At 34.0% G+C, this 26,480-nt stretch overlaps 1 protein-coding gene across 3 annotated transcripts in view; it reads left to right on the top strand.

The window, feature by feature from the left end:
- Positions 1 to 5,959: 5,959 nt before the first annotated feature.
- LOC140441254 (uncharacterized) overlaps positions 5,960 to 26,480 on the top strand; it is a 63,143-nt gene continuing 42,622 nt past the window's right edge. For all 3 annotated transcript variants that reach the window (XM_072531854.1, XM_072531853.1, XM_072531852.1), the window contains exons 1-2: positions 5,960 to 6,091; positions 11,616 to 12,160. In XM_072531854.1, coding sequence (XP_072387955.1) covers positions 11,932 to 12,160 — 229 coding nt within the window. In that variant the 5' untranslated portion in view covers positions 5,960 to 6,091; positions 11,616 to 11,931. The remainder of the gene's footprint in view (positions 6,092 to 11,615; positions 12,161 to 26,480) is intronic.

The following is a 26,480-nucleotide window of genomic DNA, read 5'->3' as shown; positions in this document are numbered from 1 at the left end:
AGGAATCATCCATCCGACTGTGTGAAAAATTAACGGAATATTAGTAGATAAGCAGTTAAACATACATTTCTCTCCGTACAAATTTAAATGGTAGGTACGGCAAATTAGATATATTGGGCAAACACACCATTACGCCTCAACTGGTATGGTGATTTAATTATCTTTTTAAGGTATGCTGGGTTAATGGTGATCGACGAATAAAAAACCTACACGATTTTAAATACGGAAGATATGTTATTTTTTAATTAGATTATTTTATTTATTAAACCTTTAGAAAATATATAAAACACGAAAATAAATGAAAACAGAATATGTACCTAATTGTTATGAACTATTCATAAACATTGTATTTTTTGTACGGTTATACGAAAACTAACTAAATAATAATTGAAATATTTAAAAAACTTAAATATAATTAGCTACTCTTCTTTTCATCCTGTAAAAAAAATAAAACATTAAGAATTTTAATCAAAAAGTGGGGTATTTTGTACCTTGAAATTATTCGAAGACTTAATTCGCCGTACACTGCAAACATTTCACGTCTTCAATGCTATGCTCTTTACAATTCCCGTGAGTACATACTGAGCACATTTTTGGATGTTTTGTTGTCGTTAGAACACATGTGACATCGCTGTCTTTTCTTGTCATGGGGATTATCTTGTCTGGGTTGCTCTGCAGGTAGTCACAACAAAACGCCTTATTATACCTCGAAGGTCAATTGGAATATATCTTATTTCAGCCCTCATTTGAAGATGGTCCCAGGTATTTATATCTATCTACGAGTTCTATTTCTTTCCCACCAATACTGATGTTCTGGTTGGGTACCAAATTGGTCATGATTTTTGTTTTCGAGATATTTATATTTAAACCTACATTTTCTGTAGCCACAACGAGTTCCTGTACCATCTCTCTTGCCATACCTAGATCTTCAGCTATTAGAGAGAAACTTTTAAAAGTGAGCTGCCCACATGCCTAAAGAGAAAGGTATTTGATCAGTGCGTCCTCCCAGTCTTGACGTACGGAGCAGAAACACTTACCTTAACAAAAGCAACAGCTACCAAACTGAGAGTCACGCAGAGAAGAATGGAGAGGTCCATGTTAGGAATAACTCTGCGAGACAGAATAACCAACGAAGACATCAGGAGAAGAACCGGAGTGACTGACATCATCGAGAAGATAGCCAGACTAAAATGGAGATGGGCAGGACACATAGCCAGAATGACAGATGGGCGATAGACAAAGAGGTTACTGGAATGAAGGCCAAGGGAAGACAAGAGAAGCGTCGGTCGACCACCTACAAGATGAACTGACGATTTAAGAAGACTCAATAAAAACTGGATAAGAGCGGCGCAAGATAGACGGGGTTGGAAACATGAGGAAGAGGCCTATGTTCAGCAGTGGACTCTTGAGGCTGGATGATGATGAATGTTCCTGTATACGTTAAGTCGACTTTACACTACATGATTTTATCATATGACAATATCATATGAGATTTGTTATGATTCCTCGTTTCTATGATGCCCTGCAATCGAAATTAAATCTTATTCCGTCTTTCTGTTTTAACATATATAGTTCAGCTCAACAGGCCTCAAAGGCCCAAGGCTTCAACGGTTTTCTTCCATTTCTTTCTATCTTGTGCTAAGTTTTTCCAATCTTGTACCCGCAGCGACTTCAGATCTTCTTTTGCCGACTCCAGCCATTTTCTTCGGGGGCGGCCTCTTTTTCTTTTTGTACCAGCCTCCGTGTTTATTAATTCATTGGGAACTCTTCCTTCCTTCATTCTTGCTATATGTCCGAGCCATCTTAATCTTTGAATTTTAGCAAGTCTTGTTATTTTTGGTTGCCCATATATTTGCATTATTTCTTCATTCGTTCTTCTTCGCCAGATGTTCCCCTCTTTTACACCTCCGTATATCCTTCTAAGAATTTTTCGTTCCCATCTATCTAATTTTACTTCCATATATTTATTTAGTGTCCAGGTCTCGCTAGCATAGAGTACTGTAGGTCGGATAACTGTTGTATATATTCGTTTTTTTGCTGTTCTGGATATTATATTCGACCTCAGTATCTTAGTCAGGCTCCCAGCACTCTTACTACCTTTGGCCATTCTTTTTATGATTTCTTGGTTCTCTTCGTTCCTATTTGTTAGTGTCACTCCCAAGTAATCGAATTGGCTAACAACTTCAAAGTTATATTCTTTACTTGGGCTTTGTATCTTAAAGAACTGTCCTTGATGATTTTCGTTTCCCCTCATCACCATATATTTTGTTTTTTCTTCGTTTATTTCTAAACCATATTCTCTGGCCATTCTCTCTATTCTAGTAAAGATTTCTCTTAATTCTGCAGGTCTCCTTGTTATTAAGGTAACATCATCTGCATATGCTACGCATTGATGCCTGTGATTATATATTGTGCCTCTAGTGTAGATGTTACACTCTCGTAAAATCTTCTCTAAGATCAAATTGAAAAAATCTGTTGATAACGGGTCACCTTGTCGCAGACCTCTATTAGTGATAAAGCTATCCGAAACCCGTCCTTCTAACATGACTTTACTTTTAGTATCATTGAGTATGCATTTAGTCAGTCTTACTATTTTTGGTGGAAATTTAAAATATTCCAGTGCTTCGAATACTCTATTTCTTTTTATAGTATCATATGCCTGTCTAAAATCAATAAACAGCATGTGTAATGTTAGGTTGAATTCATATGAGCTAGCTAAAATTTGTTTCATTGTAAAAATTTGGTCTATTACCGATCTGTTTGCTCTGAAACCTGCTTGATATTCACCTAGACAATTTTCAACTTTTGTTTTAATTTTATTTCTAATTGATATGGCCAGAATCTTATACACTGTATCTTGTAGAGCTATTCCCCTGTAATTTTTACATTCTGTAACGTCTCCTTTTTTATGCACTGGACATAAGATTGCTTCTTTCCACTGATTGGGTATTTTTTCTCTGATCCACACTTCGCGTATTAACTCAGCGATTTCTTTTTGCACCATTTCGCCACCTTCTTTTAGAAACTCAGCAATGATACCATTTTCTCCAGGTGCTTTGTTGTTTTTTAAGTTTTTTATGATCTCTATAATTTCTTCCTTGGTAGGTACTTCTTCATTTACATCTGGGTCCCTTACTTCTTCATGTTGTAGTTGCGTTTGTTCTCTTTCATCTTGGTCGTCCGTACATAATATGTTCTCGAAATAATTGGCCCACCTTCTTAATTTTTCATCTGTTCCACCTAACAGATTCCCCTCTTCATCTTTATAATATCTTGATGTGGTTTTGTATTGGGTTCGGTCTCGTTTTATTTCTTGGTAGAAATTCCTGACTTGTTTATGTAAAAAATCTTCTTCAATACGAACTAGTTTCTGCTCTAAACTTGACCGCTTCTTCCTTCTACAAATCTTCTTTGCTTCCCGTCTTTTTGCGGCATAAGCTTTTTTACTCTCTTCATTATTTACTATTTATTCTAGCTTTATTTCGGTCATTAATGGCTTTCTTACAGTCCTCATCATACCAATCCGTTTGTTTACATTGTCTGTTTCCTGTTAATACTGAGTCGGCTGCTTCTTGAATTTTTTCATCTGCTTTCTATATCATTTACTGTTTACTGTTTTAACATGCTAAGAGTTTATTTTTTATACAAAAATATTTTATATTAATATCCACAAGTTGGGCATATTTTTGATGCTACAAACAAATGAATTTTCGGCACATGGCACAGCTAACTCTGGATTTTCGATATTTGCTTCTGGGTCAAAATTTACATCTACCTGTGGTAGCAAGCGGTCTTGTTGGTACTTCTACTGGATTGGGTATTCTTAGTACATTGTGAATAGTTTCTTAAAGTTCATGCCTCAAATCGAACATTCCAAACGACTGTCCATTGGACGTTTCACTAAATCAAGTGCCAGTTTTTTTAGGTAAGCTCTTCTGTTGACAAAAATTTCCTTTTCAGGCGCATTAGAACCACGTAAAAATATCGAGTTATATCCCACAATATTGAGCAGGTTATAAAAAAGGCATAATGGCCAATGACGCGTCGTTCTATTTTTATGTAGTATGTGTAACATAGTTGGTCCAAGGTGTCTAGGCCTACGTTAGTGGAATTGTAAAATTGAATGATCTCTGGTAGGCTAGTGATGTTTGATTCGTCACCTTTTTCATGCATTGTTGAAGGCATTCTAACAACTTTTTTTAGTTTTTGGTGTACAATATTATAAGAGTGTAAGTTGTTCACTATAGTAAAACAAGGAAGAATTTATTTGCCTGTCCTTGAGCTCCAAAAACAATTGAGGAATTTCTTTTTTGTTTCGTCTCATGGTACCAACAATGGTAATCTTGTATAAAAGGAATTTCGCCGTGTCTATAGTTTCTGCCACTTCTGGTGGAGTTAAATTAAACTCTTCGTCAATATCCATCTTTTGGCGGCTACTTCATTTTAAATTTTTTAGTGGGAATATAAATAGGTATATGTTTGGTACCCTACACCACAGGTCACTGCCAATCACAGAGCGTTTAATTAATTTATGCAAGCAATGTATGTTGTGTTGCCTATAATGAAATCATTCATTATTAGTGGTCACTAATCAATGATTTTGAGGATGTTAAAATTGATCATAAATGGAAGGTCGACGGAAAAATAATTTAATCTATTCTTCAACTAAAAGTACGAATCAAATAGTGCATATTATGTCTTAGTTACCGTAAATAAATCAAACCGGGTTAATTTTCTATGCACACCAGATAAAATGCCACTGAACAGCATTGATTTCGACTAAAACATGGCTGATTCCGTCTGCGCGATCGAGATGCGTGAACTTATTTTTTCAAGCAGAGTGGGCATTCTGATTGTTTATTATTCTGTGTCGGAGCAGTGTCACGAAAAAAAGGTTATTTCTCTGATGTGCTGGCAAAGGTACTGGTATGCACGCCAAGAGTGAAAAAAGAAGAAGAAGCTTACATGACTTTATCCTTAGACAAGGAAAGAGAATTTTCCTTGTCTAAGACTTCATCACATCATATGTCATTGTCAAAATGTCAAATACATTACATTAACCATAGTACATAAAAAGAAATAAAGAAATAAAGGGGGGGTATATACTATACAAGGATCTAGGGATCCCACCTTAAATTTTAACCTTTACCATGCGAGATGCGCTATGCACCATTACGCAGATGATTTTAAGACTTTGACATTTTTGTTTCTCCTAACCTAACCCGTATCTTTTACCGATTAAAAAAGGAGATCAATGCTCATCATATTATAACCACAGTATAAATAGTCTATACTGTGTTATAACCAATAAAAATAACCTTGGTCCATCCTTGGCCGTTTTCTTAGGTTGTTCAAAATTTCTATAAATATTTTGAGAACGATTTCAAAACATCAAACTTTGGTTAATTAAAAAATGTGATTTTCATTACAACCAATAAATTGTGGCTTAATCCCATATAAACATAATATTTAAATTAAAAAAGAAGTTTAAAAAAGTTTCATTGTAAAAGATTTTGCTATTTAGTAGTGGGAATAAAATGTAAAGAAACATACAAAAAACCAGTAGAAGTACTCAATGTTTGTCAAATAAAACAAGAAATAGGCTTTTTGAAAGAGGAAAGAAAGAATTTTGGAAATTAAGATAATATATTATGAATGATATGAAGGATAAAATTTTCTTTTAAATTAAGAATTAGTTGTAAGTTTTTTATTTATGAGATTTGCTAGTCATCATTTTAATCATAATTTCGATAAGACTACATAAATGAAAGATTATAATTGGTTAATTAAACATTTAGCTTAAATCTAGTTTTCAAATAAATTGTCAATTTATTATTTCTTGAAAACACAAGCCAAAATTTTAAAATCATAATATGCGTAATGGAGCATCGCGCAGATCGCATGGTAAAGGTAAAAATTTAAGGTGGGATCCCTAGATCCAAGTATATACTATGACATTAACATTATAGAGGTTCTTTCACCTTTCACGACATAAGCTTTAGTTTGGGAGGCTGTGTTTTCATTCCTTTCCATCTAATTTTGTGTTAGTGTGTGTAAGCGTCTATATTCTTTTGGTGTGTGTTTCTAAAAGGTGAGTTGAGCTTGATAACAGCTAAATAAGCTTTATTTTGTTAGTTTGCATAGTTTGTTTATTGGCTTAATTTTTTTGCTTTTCCTGATTGCATGCTTATCTCTTCTGGTTGATTGTTTAAAGTAGTATGAGCGTAACAGGGGGGGGCGGCCCCCCCAACACAGGGCTAGAATGCCAAGATCAGATGGATAGTGGTGATAATTTTATTAATAATGCGACCAGTAATACCAATAGCCTTAAAAAAGAGCCAGTTTTTTATTCACAAAACGATAATGGGCCTTTTTTGGTATATGTGGAATCCACTGAAAAAGTGGGTTTCAATATTGGTAAATTTAACAATATTAAAATTGCTAGAGATATTTGCATTCAAAACCTAACTGATATTAAAAAAATTAATAACAAAGGCTTAAATAGAATCTCAGTAGAATTTGTTAACTTTCAAGCTGCAAATAATTTTGTAAAAAATAAAACTCTTCTTGATAAAGGCTATAAAATATTTATACCATTCAATTTTGTAACTTGTAAGGGATTAGTTAGGCAAATTGATGTCGAATTAGGAGAGAAAGAACTGTTAGAGTGCTGTAAAACAGACAGCTCAGCAGAAATTCTTCAAGTTAAGAGACTTAATCGTAAAATAGTTAAAAATAATGAAACTACATATGAACCTACTGGATCGGTTCTCTTTACATTTAAAGGAGTTTGTCTCCCCAAATCCATAAATGTATATAGATTGGAAAGACCTGTTTCTGTATATATTTCACCAGTAACTCAGTGTTTTAGATGTTTAAGGTATGGCCATACACGTACAAATTGTAAAGGCAAGGAGAGGTGCTTTACCTGTGCTGAAGAAAAAAAATCGGACGGGGAGGCTCACTCTTCTTGTGAAATTAAATGTTTTTATTGTAAAAACCCCCATAAATCAACCGATAAAACCTGTCCCGAGTATACAAGACAAAAAAATATCAAAGAGCTCATGTATTTTGAAAATATAACCTTCTATGATGCTAGCGAAATAGTTAAAAAAAATTATTTGACACGTGATGAATTTGTATATCGCCCCTCCGAATTCCCTATCATTAAAAACTTTAATAGAACTGAAAAAACTCATGATAATAAAGATAACCTGATTCAACCTTCACAAAGACGTACACATCATGTAAGAACCGACCCTATCAAAAGATCTTTTCAACAAGTTGTGGCTGAAAACAATAAAAAAAAAAGAATAATTCACAAAGGCTATGATAAAAAGGCTCATAATGAAAATTTACTATTTCCCAACTCAAGATCTCAAAATGAAAACAACTCACCAAATTTCTCAAAAAAACTTGAAAACAATATAAATACACAGTTGCCTACTACTAGTGCAGTTCATACGTATAATTCACAAGAATCTCCTTCATCATATCCAGATGAAGTTAGATGTATTATTAATGCAATCTGGAATACTTCAGAAAATAATAAAAGAGTAATTAAAAACATACTCTTCAGTCAAAATTTTAATATGAATATAGACCCCGGTTCCCAATCGGACTCAGAGTCCTAAACAACCTTCTTTTCTTTTCAACTAGGTCAGATACAATTAAGTTAAAGATAATTTTTTGGAATCTAAGAAGCATAAATTCAAACAGGGGTAATTTAATTAGCTTAATTTACAACGAAAACCCTGATATTTTTTTAATAAATGAGTCTTGGCTAAAGGCCAATGACAATTTTAGGCTCAATTCATATAACATAGTTAGGCAGGATAGAGATGATGGGTATGGTGGGATAGTAACGTGCATTAGAAATAATATAATATTTAAGAAAATTAAATCTTTTTCTTCAGAACATATTCAATATATAATAATAGAAATAGGTAATCTACAAGTAATTAATTTTTATTGCAACTCACATATGCATATAAATAACAATATTTTAAATGATCTTATTTCCTTTAATCCTAAAAACAATATAATTATGGGAGATTTTAACTCTCATCATCCCTTATGGGATAAAGCTACACCCAACAAAGGAGGTAGAATAATTCATGATTTCCTATTTGATAATGATCTTGTGATTATGAACGATGGTTCACCAACACTATTTCAATTATCAACGGCAATACCAAGTGCAGTAGATTTGACTATGGTAAGTGGGAATCTAGCTATACAGGCTAATTGGGATACTATTAAAGATTGTGGTAACAGTGATCACTTTCCTGTACGTCTTTTACTTAATGATAATGGCAATTGTGAGGTATTCAACAACATGACTAGTCCTTATAAAATTAGAAACTTTAAAAAAGCTGACTGGGAAGCGTACCATAATAAAGTTTTGATGTACCTTCAAGATTTAGATTATAACTTAAGTTATGATCAACTAATGTATATTATTAACACAGTAGCTGATCAAGTAATTCCGTTTAAACAGGCCGGTATACATATTAAAAGGGGTAATGCCTGGTGGGATAATGATTGTACATCCTGGGTTAAGGAAAGGAAAAAAGCCATAGCAAATTTTAATAATGTTCCATCTATGGAAAATTATATATTAGCAAAAAAAACCATTGCATTAACAAAAAAAAAATTAAATAATAAAAAAAAAGAAAAGTTTAGGCTTTTTTGTGAAACTTTAAATAGGAACTCTAGCATGACTTATGTTTGGAACAAGATTAAGAAATTCAATAATAATAACTTCAAAACAGGAAGATTTAATCTTACTATTCCAGATAATCTTAAAATATCTATTTTAAATAAAATGTCAATCATAAATATAGATCCAAATTTTGTTCTTGACAATGTAGATGAAAATTTAAAGCCCTTTTCCATAAATGAATTAAACCTGGCCTTAAATAAAAAGAAATCATCTGCCCCTGGTATGGATGATATATCTTATGAAATGTTTCAATTTTTACCTTTCAAAGCTAAACAAATTCTTATTAATAGTTATAATAAAATTTTAATGGGTGGAGAAATACCAGCCGTATGGAAAACATTTAATATTATTAGTTTTTTAAAACCAAATAGGGATCCGACAAATCCAGAAAATTATAGACCAATTGTCCTGTCTTCATGTGGAGCCAAAATTCTAGAAATAATGATCAAGAATCGATTAGACTGGCAATTGGAACATAATTTAAAATTTTCAAATAATCAGACTGGATTTCGTAAAGGAAGAGGTATATATGACAACATAACATTCATCACATCTTACATTAACCTTGCATTTCAATCCTCTGAGTCAGTCATCGTAATTTTTTTAGACATAAAAGCTGCATACGATAATGTTGACATATATAAACTCTATAGTAAACTCAAAAACTTAGAAGTGCCTATCCGAATGTGTAACGTAATTCTCAATCTTCTGACAGAACGATCACTATATTGTAGGGGTAATGACGGCTCCTTCCTGGGTCCTGTACCAACAACCTCGGGTATACCACAGGGCTCCCCTCTGAGTACTATTTTATTCAATATTTACTTAAGGGATATTTTTGATTTAAATTTGGGAGAAGCATCTATCATAGGGTATGCTGATGATTTGGCAGTTATGATCAGAGGAAAAAGTGTAGCAGCCATGGTAAATAATATCAATAATGCTTTAAAGCACATAAATGCACACCTTCGTGAACACAACCTGTCACTTTCCATGGATAAATGTGAGGCAGTATGGTTCACTAGAGGGAGGAAACATACCATCCCACCCCCCGTACATATTAATAATGCAATCATTGCCTTTAAAAAAGAGGTTAAATATTTGGGTATTATACTGCAAGAAAACATGAAATGGTCACCACACATTACTAACATTACAAGTAAAGCAAAAAAATCACTAAATGTATTAAGAGCACTGTGTAGGGTATGGTGGGGTGCAGATCCAAACACACTTTTGATCGCCTTCTCTGCTCTAGTCCAATCACATCTTGATTTTGGATCAATGTTTCTTAGACCATGTTCTAAGGCCGCTCTCAGTAAATTGGATGTGGTGTTTTATGAGGGATTGCGTATATGTATGGGATGTATGCGTTCCACACCCAGGGCTGCTCTTTTAGCAGAAGCATCTATATTAGATCTGGAACATAGAAGAAAACTACTGGCCCTTAAATTAATTTCAAAATTCTTAGTTGTAACAAATCATCCAACTATTCAATTTATCAACAACTTTCTATTAAAAATAATCCATAGACCGGAGTATTGGAATAAAGACAAAATACCATACCTAGTGGAAGCACTTCAACAGTATAGGCCCTATTTAAAGTTAATATATAGAGGTTCAAATTTTCCATGTTACGAAATTGATTTTCATATACTCAATAAACCTTTAAAGTCTTTTAACTGTAATTGTAAAAAAGGAGACATTATGTCAAGAATTAATTTTGAGGCCAAAACTAATAGTCTAAAATCTCAGTATACTTTCATTTTTTCTGATGCGTCAAAGAGGGACAACAGAGTTGGTTTTGGTATATTCATTCCATCCCTAAATTATAAATTTTCGTCACGTCTTCCCAACCATTTAAGTATTTACAAAGCAGAAATAATTGCCATACATGATGCAGTAAAAACTGCCATTAATAAAAAAATTAAAAATGTGATAATTTTCTCAGATTCACAGGGGGCTATAACAAAACTCTGTAATCCTTCTTTTGCAACAAATTCTGAATATTGGGTTCTTACGACAAAAAGGCTAATTGCCGCATCTAACATGAATGGTTATAATATCCAATTATCCTGGATACCAGGTCACTCAGGTATACCTGGGAATTCAGAGGCAGATAATTTGGCCAAAATTGGAACAGATCTTAATATTCCCAGAAAAATGGTATATGACATAAAAGACATTTTAAATTTCTTAAAACAGGATATTTTAAACATTTTTAAAGATAAATGGAGAATCTTAGTCTCATCCAGACATCGTGGGTATGCTAGAGTTCAATCAACATTCACCGATAAGACATGGTATGGCAATTTAAATTATAAAGATCGGAGACACATCACAACTATAATTAGAATGCGTACAGGTCATTGCCTGACTAATGCCCATCTTTTCAAAATTAATATAAAAGATGACCCTGCCTGTGAATGCGGCATGATAGAAAACCTGAATCACATATTTTTCGAGTGCCCTATTAACTATATTCCCAATTTGGACTTATATAAGTACTTTGTATCAAAAAAGAAAATATCACCATTATCCATGACTGACCTTCTATCCTCTCCGGAAGATGAAACTATAGAGATAATCATGCGTTTCATTAACATTAATAAAATCAAACTCTGAAGCTCAACTATCCAATTTCCCCGATATATCCTATAATCCTGCCTGTTTTAGTGCTTTGGTGTTGGCCTCTTATTCCATTTGTTGTAATATTAATTTGTCCTCCAATATTATTGCCGTAGATCAGATCAGATAATAAAATCAAACTCTGAAGCTCAACTATCCAATTTTCCCGATATATCCTATAATCCTGCCTGTTTTAGTGCTTTGGTGTTGGCCTCTTATCCCATTTGTTGTAATATTAATTTGTCCTCCAATATTATTGCCGTAGATCAGAAAGCCGATACAATAATAGCGAAGTTATAAGCTATATAGAAACAAGAAAAGCGCCACCACGAGAAAAGCTGTAGTTCAGTGAAGTTTTCAGAGATTCCTGCATGGCCCAGAGCCAGACAAAGTGGGGTCTCACACAAATCGGGCTGGCAATTGCCTTGCAGCAAAGCCATCAATACAACAAGACAAGACATTATAGAGGTTATGTTAATTAATTGCCATATAAAAGGAAACAAAAGAAATTACCGGAATTTTTATTGTGATTTTGCTTTTTGGCTGTAAAATTATTATTGGGATACATAAAATGTAAACAAATGGAAGTAAAACAAGAAATTAGCGAGGAAACGTCTGAATTAAAAATAGAGTATAATGAATTGGATGATATTCTTTTGGATGGCTTTAAATGTGAAATTCAGGAAGAATCCAATACGCAAATTACACATGAGACATATGATAATTTAGACTTAAAGAAATGTTCCATAAATACTGAAATAGAACAACATGAAATTAACTCATTTGAAGAAAACCAAAAAACGGAAAAAGGTTAGTAACAATATATTTAAGTCCCCCCATATTAGTTTGGAAATATAAATCGGAATAACTTTTTTACCAGCTAATATAATTTTGATCTTAAATACATTTTAAGGGCATATAAGAGACAATTACAAATTAAGTAGTTATTTACCAACTTATCTGACCTATGTACTTTAAAAATCTGTCAGATAACTGTATAAAAACCTATTGTAACTGTTTAAAATAGTTTTGACAGGAAATTTAAAAAAAAATTTGACAGAAATATTAAAACACAGCTTTAGAACCATTTTAATAAGGTAGGATTCAGAGTACTGAAAAGTACCATTGGTAAATGTAGTATAAATTTATTGAAAATATTTGATTATGGTCAGAAGTGACACTTCATTTTCTTCATATTTAACTTCTTTGTTGTTAACGGTGTGTTGATGATTATCCAATAGCTGTTGCTCCTCATCTTGAAGACTTCCAGAAATTTGTGGATCAGTTTGATAGGCAGGATGGGACAACTGAATGTCAGACTGTTCGTAATCTGGTTCAGTATCAGTATTCATACTATTAGCATTAGCTAAACTCCATTTGCTTAGCTCGGGCATATTTTGACAGATTCATTGTAGGAAACCTACAACACAACAATTCCTACTTCTCAGTATTAATAGCTCAAGTATCCTACTAATGCAGACTTCTTTCTTTAAAAAAAGAAGAATTATTCTAAATAGTGGAAGTGTATACTAAACCCATCAAATTTTGGGTAGTATATATTTAAAAAATATATTTTAGTTGTTATAATTTAACATAACTATTTATTATATGGTGCAGATAAATAAATATTGATTGTTGGCAATTCACAAAGTTCTATTTTATTTACTATTTAGTTTGTTTAATATTAATATTGGCTATGAGTATGTATGCTTGGTTGTATAGTAATTTCCAGCCACTTTTAGTCTGTCAAAAAGTAACTAACTTCGCAAAAAAATAATTACTAAATTCACTAGACAGTTCGGACTGGGAATAGCGAACCGAGTATATGAATAATATCTAGTAGTTCTATATTAGTTAGTGGCTTTTTCATATATTCTTTCAAATACCAACTGAAAAAAATAACGTTATATCAGGTATAGCTGCCAGATATATATTCACTTATAATTTTTCTATTAATTACCTGAGGTACTTTTAAGTACCAGCTATAAATCTTGATATAGGTATTAACATTTCCCAATAAAATTTTAAATAAATTTGTAAATCCTATTAAGTTTACCTCATAATTAATAATAGTAACTCAAATAAAATACATTGAATGAGCTGATTTGGTAAGAAAGATAATTGGGAACTTTCTGAGGAACACATAGACCTTAGTAGTACTTTACACAGACTGATTGTAACTGGTAAATATTGTCATAAAATAAAATATATGTGCATGCAGTTCAGCTTAATTATATTCTAATATGTTTCCCAAATATACCTTTGGCTTTACAATCATGTACTGTTATTGTAGACATATTTTTACCTAGTTAAAATGGATGATACTTGTGAGTACCGCTGTGAGAATGGAACTCTTACATTTTTATGGTATTTGGGAGACAAATGGTTGAATATTTTATTAACAAAATAAATATGAAGCACAGAAAAGGACAAATCTGATTTGCAGTACTTGTGCCAAATGTAGGTGACTTTAGTTACAGCATTGTCCCACTTTAAACATTTCTTTAAAATAATGCCACATTCAAATCTTGTTAAGTAATGAATCTGGAGTGAAGTATTCTTTTCTATTCGTACTTTGACTCAACTTTATGAGAAAATTTTATAGTGTGACAATGCAATAAGCCTGCAGCACATTTTAAAGCATTATTTGTTTTGAAATGGTTTCCCTTTTTCCTAGTTTTCCGACCCTAGGCCGGTTGGAACTTAAAAGTGGCTGAACTAACCAATGCTTATCTAAAAAATGCCCATTTATTGTTTGTATGGATCTAGCAAAAACAAAACACTTGTACATTAAGTAGAAGACAACACAGAGGAATACTCTGGCATATATTTAACACATAATGAAAAGATAGACCATTACAAAAATACTATAAAACAATACTTACAGAACTCTAGATCTAATAAAATTTAAAAATATTATTGCACATTGGTGGTTTGGCTTCTTAAACACTTAAAAAAAGTCAGTAATTTTTTTCTGTATTTTCTTTTCTGATTTTTGATATGCAAAGTCACATCACTTTTTAATAATTACATTGATGGCAGTTACTTCTTTTTGCTGTTCGATGTAGGTAGCTGCCAGTTGCAAAGCTGCTTTGCCTTCAGCATGGCTCATTTTATTTTCTTCATCTTCCTCTTTATTCTAAACACATCTGTCTCATTATCGTTCTCATTTTCTTGGCGAATGACACACTCAGTGGTTTCGTTGTCATTTAAAACCTAGTTTTGTAGCTTCTTTTCAAAGTTGATCCACTCCAAAACATCATCTTTAACAATGGGACCGCAGTTCAGTAGTTGCTGAAGCTCATGCAATAGAGCCGCATTGTCATCAGGTTCGTTAACAAGAATGTTGTTTGGCTCATCTGCTGATGTTTTTCCAAGAATTTACAAACGTTGACAGTGGTATTTTGTCTTATGCCTTGGCCGACATGTACACAACATCCTTCATATTAACTGACTTCAGCACTTTTAAGAGGTCTAAGTTGTCATCAGCCTCCAGTTTGGAAAGAACTTCAGAAAGCAGTTTTGAGCGATACTTTCTCTTGAATCACTCAATGAACCCTTAATCCATTGGCTGTTGAAGACTGGTTATATTGGGTGGCAGGAACAGCAATTTAATTTCTTTTTCATCGTCACACTGAAGACCTTCCGGGTGACTAGGCGCATTGTCAAGCAGTAGAAGTGCTTTGATGGGCAGATTTAATTTTGTTAAATGGTTTTTCACTTTCGGAACAAATTCGCACACAAACCATTCCCTGAACAAATATGTGTCCATCCATGCTGATTTCTGCAACTGGTAATACACTGGTAGAGTTTCCATGTTTATGTTCTTAAACACTCTCGGTTTTGCTGCTGTGCCAATTGCCAATGACAAATAGGGATATCTTGTGGTTCCTGAGGCATTTGAACACAAGGCGACTGTTATCCTTTCTTTGCTGACTTTAAATCCTGACGCAGATGTTTCTTGTGGGGTGGCAAAGTTTTTTCTGGGCAGAAGTCTAAAATTTAACCTAGTTTCGTCGATGTTGTAGATTTGCTCTGGACTCAAGTTTTGGTCACCAATGATTTTTAAAGATTCTGCAGAAAAATTATTGGCCGCTGTTGGGTCTGCTGACAGCTTCTCGTCACAAACTCCAATAAAATGGACCCCGTGCCTCTTTTTCCATCGGGGGAGCCATCCCTCACTAACCGAGAACGCATGTTCTGGTTGAAGCTTTGAGTGCAAGATCATAGCCTTCTCTTTAAGGATTGGTCCACTTAACGGGGTTCCTCGTCTTCGTTCTTGAACGAACCACAACCACAGAGCATCTTCCACCAATTTGTGTTTTGCTTTTCTCAGTGTGCAATGCTTTTATAGAACTTTTTCAGTTTCCATCTGTGTACAAAACGTTTCTTAATAGTTTTTTTATTGCGCCGCCAGTCGTTGATTGTACTTTTGCCCATGTTTGAATCTCTACAAATACTTTGCACAGATTCTCCTTTGTCCAATCTTTCCAGAGCTTATTTTCTCTGTTCCATTGACTTGTAATTACATTTACGCGTTTTACTCATTTTAAAACAGTTTAATGCACTACGCGAAACAGTTATTGTCCACACACCCAACAAGTATACTTACTATCTATATAAACAGTAAAAATCGTAAGTGAAACAAGAATCACTGACTGTAGATCTACCGTAAAGATGAGCGCTTTACCTGCTCACGTCTGGCTGGCGCTCACCAAGTGTGTGACTAATGCTCAGAGAGCCGGCCGGACTAAACGGAGACCGAACTAACCGAAGCCGAACTTATGGGAGTCTACTGTAGCTAGTTTTATGGATAATATATCTATTAAGCAATAAAAGTAAAGTATATGTCTGTAAAGTTAACATATCCATTTTATAAGGCCGAATTCAGACCAACACTATAAGTTATTGCTAATTTATTATGAAAAGAAAAAATGTATTTGTTGCTGTTTCCGAGAAATAGTGGGTATGCTAACTTTATGGTAAAGCTAGCATAGCCATAGCTACATTTTGACAAGGAAAAGGGGTGCAGGGCCCATCTTGTCGGCATATTTTATTGCTAATTATTTACTATTGATTGGTATATTCCAATCCCCAAAAGCTACACCATCATCCACTAGCTCAAAGCACACCCCTGGAAAAAGATGATATTGGCCAAAAAGCGAACCACAAGGAATTGATTGCTAATTTATTGTTGAAGTTTTACGTCAAGAAACAATATATTGCCGCAAACGTTTCTGAGAAACAATGGCTATGCTAACTTATGGTAAAGCTTATACAGATTGAACGAATTTAAAACGGAACATACGAAATCAATGTATTTCGGCTCAACTCCGCTCTAGGTGGTTGGCCAACAAAAGGTTGTCAAATTATATTATAAAAATCCAATACTTCAGCGGGCTGCTGGATTCTGAATTCTTTCAAGAACAAGTCAACACTCCACCCAAATAGGTTGCCTAGAATCACTGAAAAAACTAGACTACACAAGCAGTTATTATGCTGTCAAACCACTTATCGCTTCCTTATAGTCCAAGAGATAGAGCCGAAATTTTGAACTGATCAGTAATATGACATTTCTCTATTGGAATATATTCATTGTAACTGGGTTAAGACTTTGCCTTACAGGCGGACGCCCCTCGTGGTACAGGGGGTGGCTATACAGGGATGAAGTTGTCATTTTTTTCGGAAAAATTAACGATCGATAATATGGCTGAAAATTTGCCCAGAGGTATATTAAAAAAAAAAAATGTGATTTGTAAAGTAAATATGACTTTAGTTTGAAAAAAAAACATTATCATAATATCATTTTAAAACTACAAAATATTCTATAAAAGATTCAGACGATGACGTAGAGTTTTATCAAATGTTTTAGAAAAGTTTTTAATTTTTTTTTCTTATCGGAAAAATCGTTTGAAAATTTTTGGAAAAAAATCATGGTATAACTGACAGAAAATCGAAAGGATTCTACAAATTAGATTTTACCTCAAAAAATTACGAAAATTTTCATTTACGGAAATTTTTTTGGAAAATTTTGAGGAAAACTCTACTTGACGCTTTTCAGAATAGTAACAGAAGTGAGCATACAAATTTTCAAATCAATCGATATAAAAATATCATAATAAAATCAGTTTGAAAATTGTTACCGAGACCTAAAATGCGCAGGCAAGTGGTACATTTGATCCCGTTTTATGGCTCCCTGTAACAACCCAGCTGTCCGCTCTTTTCGATTTAGAGTTTTTAGGGGCTAAATAATGAGCCATGAAAATGGCGGACATATTACTTATCGTTAATTTTTCCCCAAAAAATTGCAATTTCACCCCTGTCCGCCACCCCTTATGTATCCACTCTCGCGTCCGCCCTTTGGGATTTCGTCTAGTTATACCAAGATCTTACTCTGGGCAAATTTTCAGCCATATTATCGTTCGTTAATTTTTCCGAAAAAAATGACAACTTCATCCCTGTATAGTCACCCCCTGTACCACGAGGGGCGTCCGCCTGTAAGGCAAAGTCTTCACCCAGTTACAATGAATATATTCCTATAGAGAAATGTCTTATTACTGATCAGTTCAAAATTTCGGCTCTATCTCTCCGACTATTAGGCAAGCTCCTCTTTCCTTTAAAGGAGACAGATAGTTGAACGATATTTTATACAATGTCTATCACCGGGTATGGATTTATTTTTGTCCAAGTTTTATATTGGTCCACTATTTCAAATGCAGTTCAAACAGACATATATTAAATTGTATGTTCCGTTTTAAATTCGTTCAATCTGTATAGCCATAGCTATATCTCGGCAATGAAAAGGGTTACAGTTAAAGGTTATTGCTGTTAATTGGTACATTCACCAACTCCCAAAAACTACACCATCATCCCCCTAGCGCAAAACTCATCCCAGGAAAAATCGAGATATCAGCCAAAAACGTTGAAACCAGAAAAGGGAATCGCTATGAATTAATTGCTAATTTATTGCTGAAGCTGTCTAGATTTAAAACTCAAGTAGATGACTTGATGAATCTAGGGGTTAGAAATTGGAAAGCCAGGGCGAAAGATATGGGGGAATGGAGACTAATTCTTGAACAGGCCAAGACCTACCCAGGGTTGTAGAGCCAAAGATGATGATGATTGCTGAAGCTGTATGCCAAGAAACACTTTATTGCTGCAACCATGATTTGAAGGTTATGACCAGGTTGATGTAATTTACACTGACTTTTCAAAGGCATTCGATAGAGTTAATCATACTGTCCTAATCTCTAAACTTTATAATGCTGGTTTACATGGAAGATTATTAGGCTGGATGGAGATCTATCTCATAGATAGAACTCAAGTTGTAAAAATTAACCAATTTTTGTCATCTTCTATCAATGTAACCTTTGGTGTTCCACAGGGTGGACATTTATCTCCTCTGTTTTTTAATTGTTTTGTAAATGATATAAAAAATTGTTTTTATCATAGTAATATTCTTCTCTATGCTGATGATCTAAAAATTTATAGAGCTATAAAAAATTCCAATGACTAGTTTATTACAGAATGATTTAAGTAGTTTATTAGATTGGTGTAACTTAAATGCTTTGAATTTGAACATAAATAAATGTAAGATAAGGCGATTTTTTAGAAACCAACATCCGATTTCATTTGAATACCATATTGGACCAAATATTTTAGAGGTAATCACAACATTTAAGGATCTTGGGGTAATTTTTGACCCTACAGTAAGCTTTAGGACCTTTTTACTTACGGTTCTTATAGATCCATGATACTTTTAGGTTTCATGAAACGTAGCCTCTCTGAATTTGATAATATTTATTGTCTCAAAAATGTTTACTGTTTCCTTATTAGATCGGTTTTGGAATATGTTAGCAATATTTGGTCTCCTCATTATAAATGCTACAAAGATCTATTAGAAAGAGTACAGAAAAGTTCATAAGATTTATTGCTTTTAAATTGAGAATACCTGTAATGAAATTAAATACATTGTTTTGCAATCTTTACTTAAATTGCCTATTCTTGAAGAACGGCGAATATTGCTAGATGTATCATTTATGTATAAATTAATATGAGGAGGCATTGATGCTAGTGCTGTTTTGAAAAAGATTTACTTCCGTACTCTCTGTAGACACCAGATCCCAAGACTTATTTTATTTAGAATTTCATAATCGAACTTATACTGTAAATAATCCCTTACAGAGAATGTGTAGAAATGCAAATAAATTTAATATTAATGATTTTTTTCATTTATCACTAAGTACTATTAAGAATAAGATCGAAAATACCATTTTATGTAATCAAATTACATTACATGTTTTATTGCTAAATTTTTGCCAATTTAAAGTAACCTAAGTAGAGTACCCGTGTGCTACCGATCTCACTCCCTAAAATTCGCAAAAAATGGAAATAAACCAGTTTTAAGATAAGTACACACATGCGTCGTTCATTGTTAATTTATTGCTGTAGTTCTGAGCCTTTTATTAATTCACCATCTTCCGAGAAACAATTAGTACTGTAGCTTCCGTGGAACAATGGGTGTTGTAGTTTATGTATGAAGCTACAATAATTTTTGTGTTTTGAAAAAGGGTGAAGCAATAAAAAGCATTATTGGTATTGAACCATGGGCGGACTAAGGCCTAGGCACGTGCCTAGGGCCCGTAATTTTTGGGGCCCGAAAATTAGGTTTTTAATTTTTATAATTAATTTTTGATTTTATTTAACAGAAAAACGTAATATTCATAAAGTCGACAAGGTTGCACGAGCGTTCCCGTGCTTATCATGAATGGAAAAATGTACATAAAAATTTTCAGAGAATAAAACTCCAGTGACCACATTAACTCCATCACTAACTGTCGGGAACAGCGATATGATAATGCAGTAAATATGTCGGGTAAATATAAGGGACTCCAATCGAAAATAAAACATTATATTTTTTAAAGTTAAATATCGATATCAATTAAAGTAAACTGTATACCCAAGCTTAATCAAGCCATTCAGAGCGATGCTGGGAATATTTATATTCCACTACGCATCAACAATTTACCCATGTAAATTAATATCATTTTTGTACTCATTGCGTCGAGTAAGGACAATAACAAAATAAATGACGGTTGCGTTTCGTGACGAAACGCAAACGCACGGGATGGTAGCGATCATTGTACTGTAACTACTCCATTCCCTGATGAAGTTTTGTGAGGGACGAACAGAACTGTTGAGTTGGCGTCTTCTGGGGTTTCGTCGCTAGAGTTGAGTTTTTTGTTATTTATTTTATACCTGTAACATATATAGAGGCAGATTATTGTAATAAAGATATATAAAGGAGTCATCCAAAAAATGGTTATGGCTATGGTTCCATAATTTCGGGTTGATTGTCTCTAGATGTTTCTCTTCCTTAGAGAGTTTGAATGGTTTGAATTTAATCGCTGTTTGAATACCTATGGTCCTAATTTTGGGAAGCATTAGCGGTTCCTCTGGGATGGTTGTCCTTGAATTTATGTAACTCTGGATTGGGGTTTTGAATTCACATCTGGGCGGAAGATTGATGAGATAAGTTTCTTTTAGGTCCAACATTTTTGTTGTAGAACATCGAGTTGTAATTTTGGTTGATTCGGGAAATATTCCTATATAGTGGGCATCCCATAATCTTTGTATGATAATATCTCGAGTTTGGACGGGGGTGTATTGGCAAGATGCTTCTTGGGTGCACATCTGCAGGATTTGTTTGATACAGTCGTCAGTTTTCGTTGCTTCTAGTATTGTTTCCTCCTGGCAAATATATCTTGTGTCGATTAGGGCACATGTTTCTTCCAAATATTGAAAAGATTTTTCGTTTATGAGGAGATATGGCTCAGGAGTAATGATTGTAGTAGAATTTGCGGTAGTTATAGGAAATAAATGATAATAAGTAAAGGAATTAGGATGTAGGACAGGAAAATGAAGGATAAATATAATAGTACGGTCTGAATAATAGGCATCTACTTTGATGATCTCATATTACTTTAGGATGTATTCGTCTTCGATGTACACAAGCTGGTCTGCCTTATGGTGTTCTATCACTTTATTGATGATCCATTTTATTTCGTCTTTCTTGATCACACTGTTATGGAGAGTGTTTATACACGAGAAAAGGTAATGGCTTCTTCTAGGTCATTAAGTAATTGAAATATAATTTGAAGGGTCAAATTTAATTGGTCCAGAACATTCCTTGCTTGCAAATAATGATTGAAGTCAAAAATGAATGTTTTGAGATTCGTGCTGATATTATTTACTTCTTCTGCTATTATTTCTTGGTTGTGTCTTAGTAATGTGATTTATAAGATTTTCCTGATTCGTCTGTAAGGTTTCTATAGCATTGTTGTATTTTTCTGCGTCATCTTGATCTAGATTTCCAGAAATTACTTTGATAATGCTTCCTAGTCCATTAATTAGCCCTCTTCTTGTTCTGCTATAGGGATAAATTGTTGAGAATTTCTCTTGAGCTGATTTTAATTGGTATCTAAAAGCTTGGTCGAAATTTTGTAAACTGCTAAAATACGGATGGCTAAGTCCATTTTGAATTGCTGTGGTCACTGCATCGTACTGGGTTTCAATTCTGTCCAATTCTTCCTTTATTGATAGTAGTTTGAAAAAGTGTATAAAATCGTGTGTACTAGTATGAATCTTTGCTTGTCTCAGGTTGAGGGGAATTATGCCTGGGTTGTCTTTCAGGTCCTTGATCTTCACTTCCCATCGTCAAGGTGATCCTTCGGGGAAGGTTCAGAATTAGTTTTTGACTTAGGTTGATGTTTTATGTTTTTCTTGTGAACTGTAGCTTTTGATGTGTTTACAGTCACTTCGTTATTCGTTTTTATATGTTTTGCGGAATATCGCGGAAGTAATTTATTTTTAGTAACTGTTGTTCGTGTATAGATTTTTGTTCTTGGTTTATACGTAATAGGGATTACGTTTATACGTAATAGATGTCTTTATTTTTATTCTCTTGTATATGCTGGTTTACTTCTTTGCATAATTCCTTTGTTATCTCTCTATGATTTTGGATGTAATTGTTCAGTGTTACTTTCTGTATGTCAACGTCAAATGGATATTTTGCGTCGATATGTCCGTTTAATATGTAAATGGGTCCGTTGCTGAAATTATGGAATTATTGTACCCAATTATAGCGTATACCATTTATTCTTTTATCGAGAGCTTTGCTTTGGTGTTCCTTAAGATTCGAAGATGTTCGATTAATGTAGAATGAAATCTCTCAATCATCCCGTTAAATTGCGGATTCTCTGGTGTCCTATAGTGGATTAAGATTTTATGAGAGTCTACAAATTCTTGTATTACTCCATTTTTAAATTCCGTACCATTATCGGCTACTATCATTGTTGGGAGTCCATGATGTGTTATAAAAATGTCGTATGCGTTGTGTTTAAAAGTTTTCCTGATAATTTCGCAAATTTCTGCAAAAATTTCTTCTTCTGCTTCAAATAAAATTTTATACTCCTTTTTCGGGTTGAGGTGTTCCTTAACAATTTTTATGGTATTAACTTTTAACTAATCTTTCGATAGCTGGATATAATAACGTCTTTTATTCGGAAAGGTTTGTATAATTGTTGGAGGTCGTGGATTGTAGTTGAAGATTTTGACTATAATTTGGTTATTGTAGAAGTTAAGTGGTTTTTCCGAAATAGGCATACCAAGAATTGCGTTTTCTACTGCTGTATGTATTGTTTCATTTCCGTCTTCGTCCATGTTTTGATCTTCGTTTTCGACAGTGTCTTCTGGGATGTTTTGATCTTCGTTTTCAACAGTGTCTTCTGGGATGTTTTCTGGAATTAATTCTGTTGCTTTTTCTTCTACAATCTCTTCTACCATCCATCGTCTTTCATGTCTACTAAATCATCAAAGACTTCCTTAATTTGTGAATCGATGTCCTTAGTTTCCTTTGTGTGAATTTCGATTCGAGACAGTGAGTCCGCATGTGTATCAGCTTTGCCCTTTTTGTAAATTACTTCGTAGTCAAATTCTTCTAATTTTAATTTCCAACGTACTAGTTTGTAGTTGGGTTCATTTGGGGAAAATAGATATTGCAAGGGACGGTGGTCTGAAAGTATTTTAAATTTTCTTCCAAATAGGTAGGGGCGTAAATACTTAGTTGCCACATTTGCTAACATTTCCTTTTCTATTGTGGAGTACTTGGTTTCGGTTTCATTTAGTGTCCTGGAAGCAAAGGCAATTGGTTTATCACTCCAACTGGTCCTTGGGAAAGTACTGCCCCGATAGCGAAGCTGCTGGCATCTGTTGTGACGTTAAGCAGTTTGGAAAAATCTGGATATTGTAATAACTGCTCATTCATTAATAATTTCCTGCACGTTTCAAAGCATTCTACGAATTCAGGTGTATGTTCGATCTTTGCATCTTGTTAGAGGTTTTGTGATTTTTGCGAAGTCTCGAATAAACTTCCTGTAATATCACAGTAGTCCAAGAAATCCTCTTATTTATTTTGCTGTTTTCGGTATTGGATATTTTTCTATTGCTTAAATTTTCGCTGGATTCGGTTTTATGCCTTCTTATGTGACTACGTGTCACAGAAAATTAACTTGCTTTTTTAAGAATTCACATTTGTCGACTTGGATTTTTAGTCGGGCTTCTCTTAGTCGTTGAAATACTTTTGTGAGATTTACTATGTGTTCTTGTAGTGATGTTGAATATACTATTACGTAGTCCATATAGATGAGGCATATTTCTCCTTGAAGTCCCTTCAATACATTGTCCATCATACGTTGGAACGTGGACGGAGCGTTCTTAAGTCCAAATGGCATTCTTAAATATTCATAGTGTCCATTTTCCACATTAAATGCTGTTTTGGGAATGTCTTCTTCAGCCATCTCGATTTGGTGAAATCCGCTCGCTAAGTCGAGGGTCGTAAAATATTGACATCTTCCCAATTTGTCCAAAATATCGCTAATGTGAGGAATTCTGTATCGATCGTCAATTGTCTTCTCGTTGACCTTTCTATAGTCTACCACTATCCTCCACTTTATTTTACCGGATGAATCTGGTTTCTTTGCCACGACCCAAATGGGCGAGGGCCCATGGCGATTGGCTTAGTCGAATGATCCCTTGCTCTAACATTGAAGAGATTTGTTTCTTTACTTCTTCCTTGTGCACATACGGATACCGGTATAATTTCGTATATACAGGCTCTTCATCCTTGGTTCTGATGTGGTGTTTAACTTCGTTAGTAAAGCTGAGGGGAGTGTCTGGTTGGTGAAATATTATATCGGAGAATTTTCGGCATAGGTGGTGAACTTGTTCCCCTTCTTCTTCGTTAAGATGTTCGGTTTTAATTAAGTCGTCGATATCTTGTCTGTAGTCTGATCAGGAGGTTGTTTCCATGGAATATATATGGAAATCTTGAATGTCTATTTTCTTGCTTTCGAGTGGTTCCATAAGAGAAAGATGAATGGGTCTGACGTGAAGTTGGCAATTTCGGTCCAGGCGAGGTGGTTCTCGGCGTTAGTAAGGGCTTCTCGTACTACGACGCCTTGCACTTTTTGGGTTGGAATAATGATGGTTCCTTTTTCTTCTTTGACAGGAATTTTGACTTGGCTAATAGAATTTGCTTAAAAATGAATGGAATAAAATTGTGTTTTATTTGTTTCGTAATATTTAATGGGGATTGTAGAATCTTTTGTAACTAGAAGCGATTTGGGAAAGTTTAATTGGGCTTCGAAGAGTTTTAGATTGTCGAGGCCAATAAGACCATCAAAAGTTTTGTGAAACTTAAACAGATAAAATTTTAATTTGCTGTCAGAATTAAATTCTGAAAATGAAGGAATTTCAGCACAATATTTTTGGGAATAATTTTGAAAAATTGATGTGACGACAAAGGGTTCATGTTTTATGTAACTTATAAAATATGAAGAAGCTATTTCTGGATTAAGAAATGACTTTGTGGATCCTGTATTGATTAAAAGTCGTAAAGAAGGCTTAGAAATTTCGATGTAGGGTCCTTCTTGTCGGGAAATGAATGAAGTTCAATTACGTTCCGATTGCTTCTGGTGGGTCCTCTCGAAAATTTACGTTTTCTTCGTATTCAGTTGATTGATTTTCGTATGTATCTTGTAGACAATTGTCGTATTCAGGTTCGTAGTAATCATTGTAGTTGGCATTTTCTTCTTGCTCATCTCCGTGGCATTGTATATTGTAAAGTTCTTATACGGTGAATTTTGGCTGTGCTCGATAATTTGGTGTAAAATTTTGACGGCCTCTGGTCGTGGTTTCTGTTATTACAATCATAGGTGTTGGTCTAGGCTGTTTTGACTGTCCGGGTTTGGGTGCCCATACAATTGACTGGTTCTGGGTCCTGAATGCTGGAGGATTTGAATTTTGTCTAAATTGGTTGAAGTTTTGTTGCCGATGTGGTTGCTGATACGGATTCTGCGGATAGAATTGTCTCATTGGTTGCTGCCATTGCGGAGGTGCAAAATTTGGCTGTTGATACAATGGTTTCTGGATAGGTACAGGCATCTGCTGTCTCTGAGATCGGCGTTCTTGATAATGTTTGCTTCTTCCTGATGTTGAAGGTTGACTTATTTGATTTTTTTTTGGAGGTATCGAACATTATTTTCTTCCTGTACGTATTGTATCGCCGTAACTAAACTTCATGGTCTCATTGCTCTCATAACAGAGCTCATTGGTTTTCGTAGGCCTGTTAAGAATGTTGTAAGAGCTTGTTGACGGAAAAATTCTTGTTTGCTCCTTTTAATATCAGCATTTATGCTATGTAATTCTAGGTAATTATTAATACAGCTTAAAAGTCCCATGATCTTTTCATAAAATGCATAAAAGATTCTGTTGAGCCTTGGCTTAAATTTACTAGGTCCTTGTAAGCGAATTTTTGTCTCTTCTGGTCTCCAAAATTTTGAATTAATGAGTTTTTTATTTTATCCTAACTTTCGCATTCATATACAGATATATCTATCTACCTGTTAATTTACTGATAATACCATGAAGCAAAAATTTGTTTTGTATATTAGCTGCACTAAGTCTTTCATAATAATGCTTTAGAAGTATTGTAGAAACTTTAATAAATTCATGTAATTCATTTGGATTTCCGTCAAAATTTGGAAGAATGCATAAATTTTTAACGTCAAAT

This window comes from Diabrotica undecimpunctata, chromosome 5, assembly GCF_040954645.1.
Source record: "Diabrotica undecimpunctata isolate CICGRU chromosome 5, icDiaUnde3, whole genome shotgun sequence".
Classification (NCBI taxonomy): Eukaryota; Metazoa; Arthropoda; class Insecta; order Coleoptera; family Chrysomelidae; genus Diabrotica; species Diabrotica undecimpunctata.
This window is presented reverse-complemented; position numbering and strand designations above follow the sequence as displayed.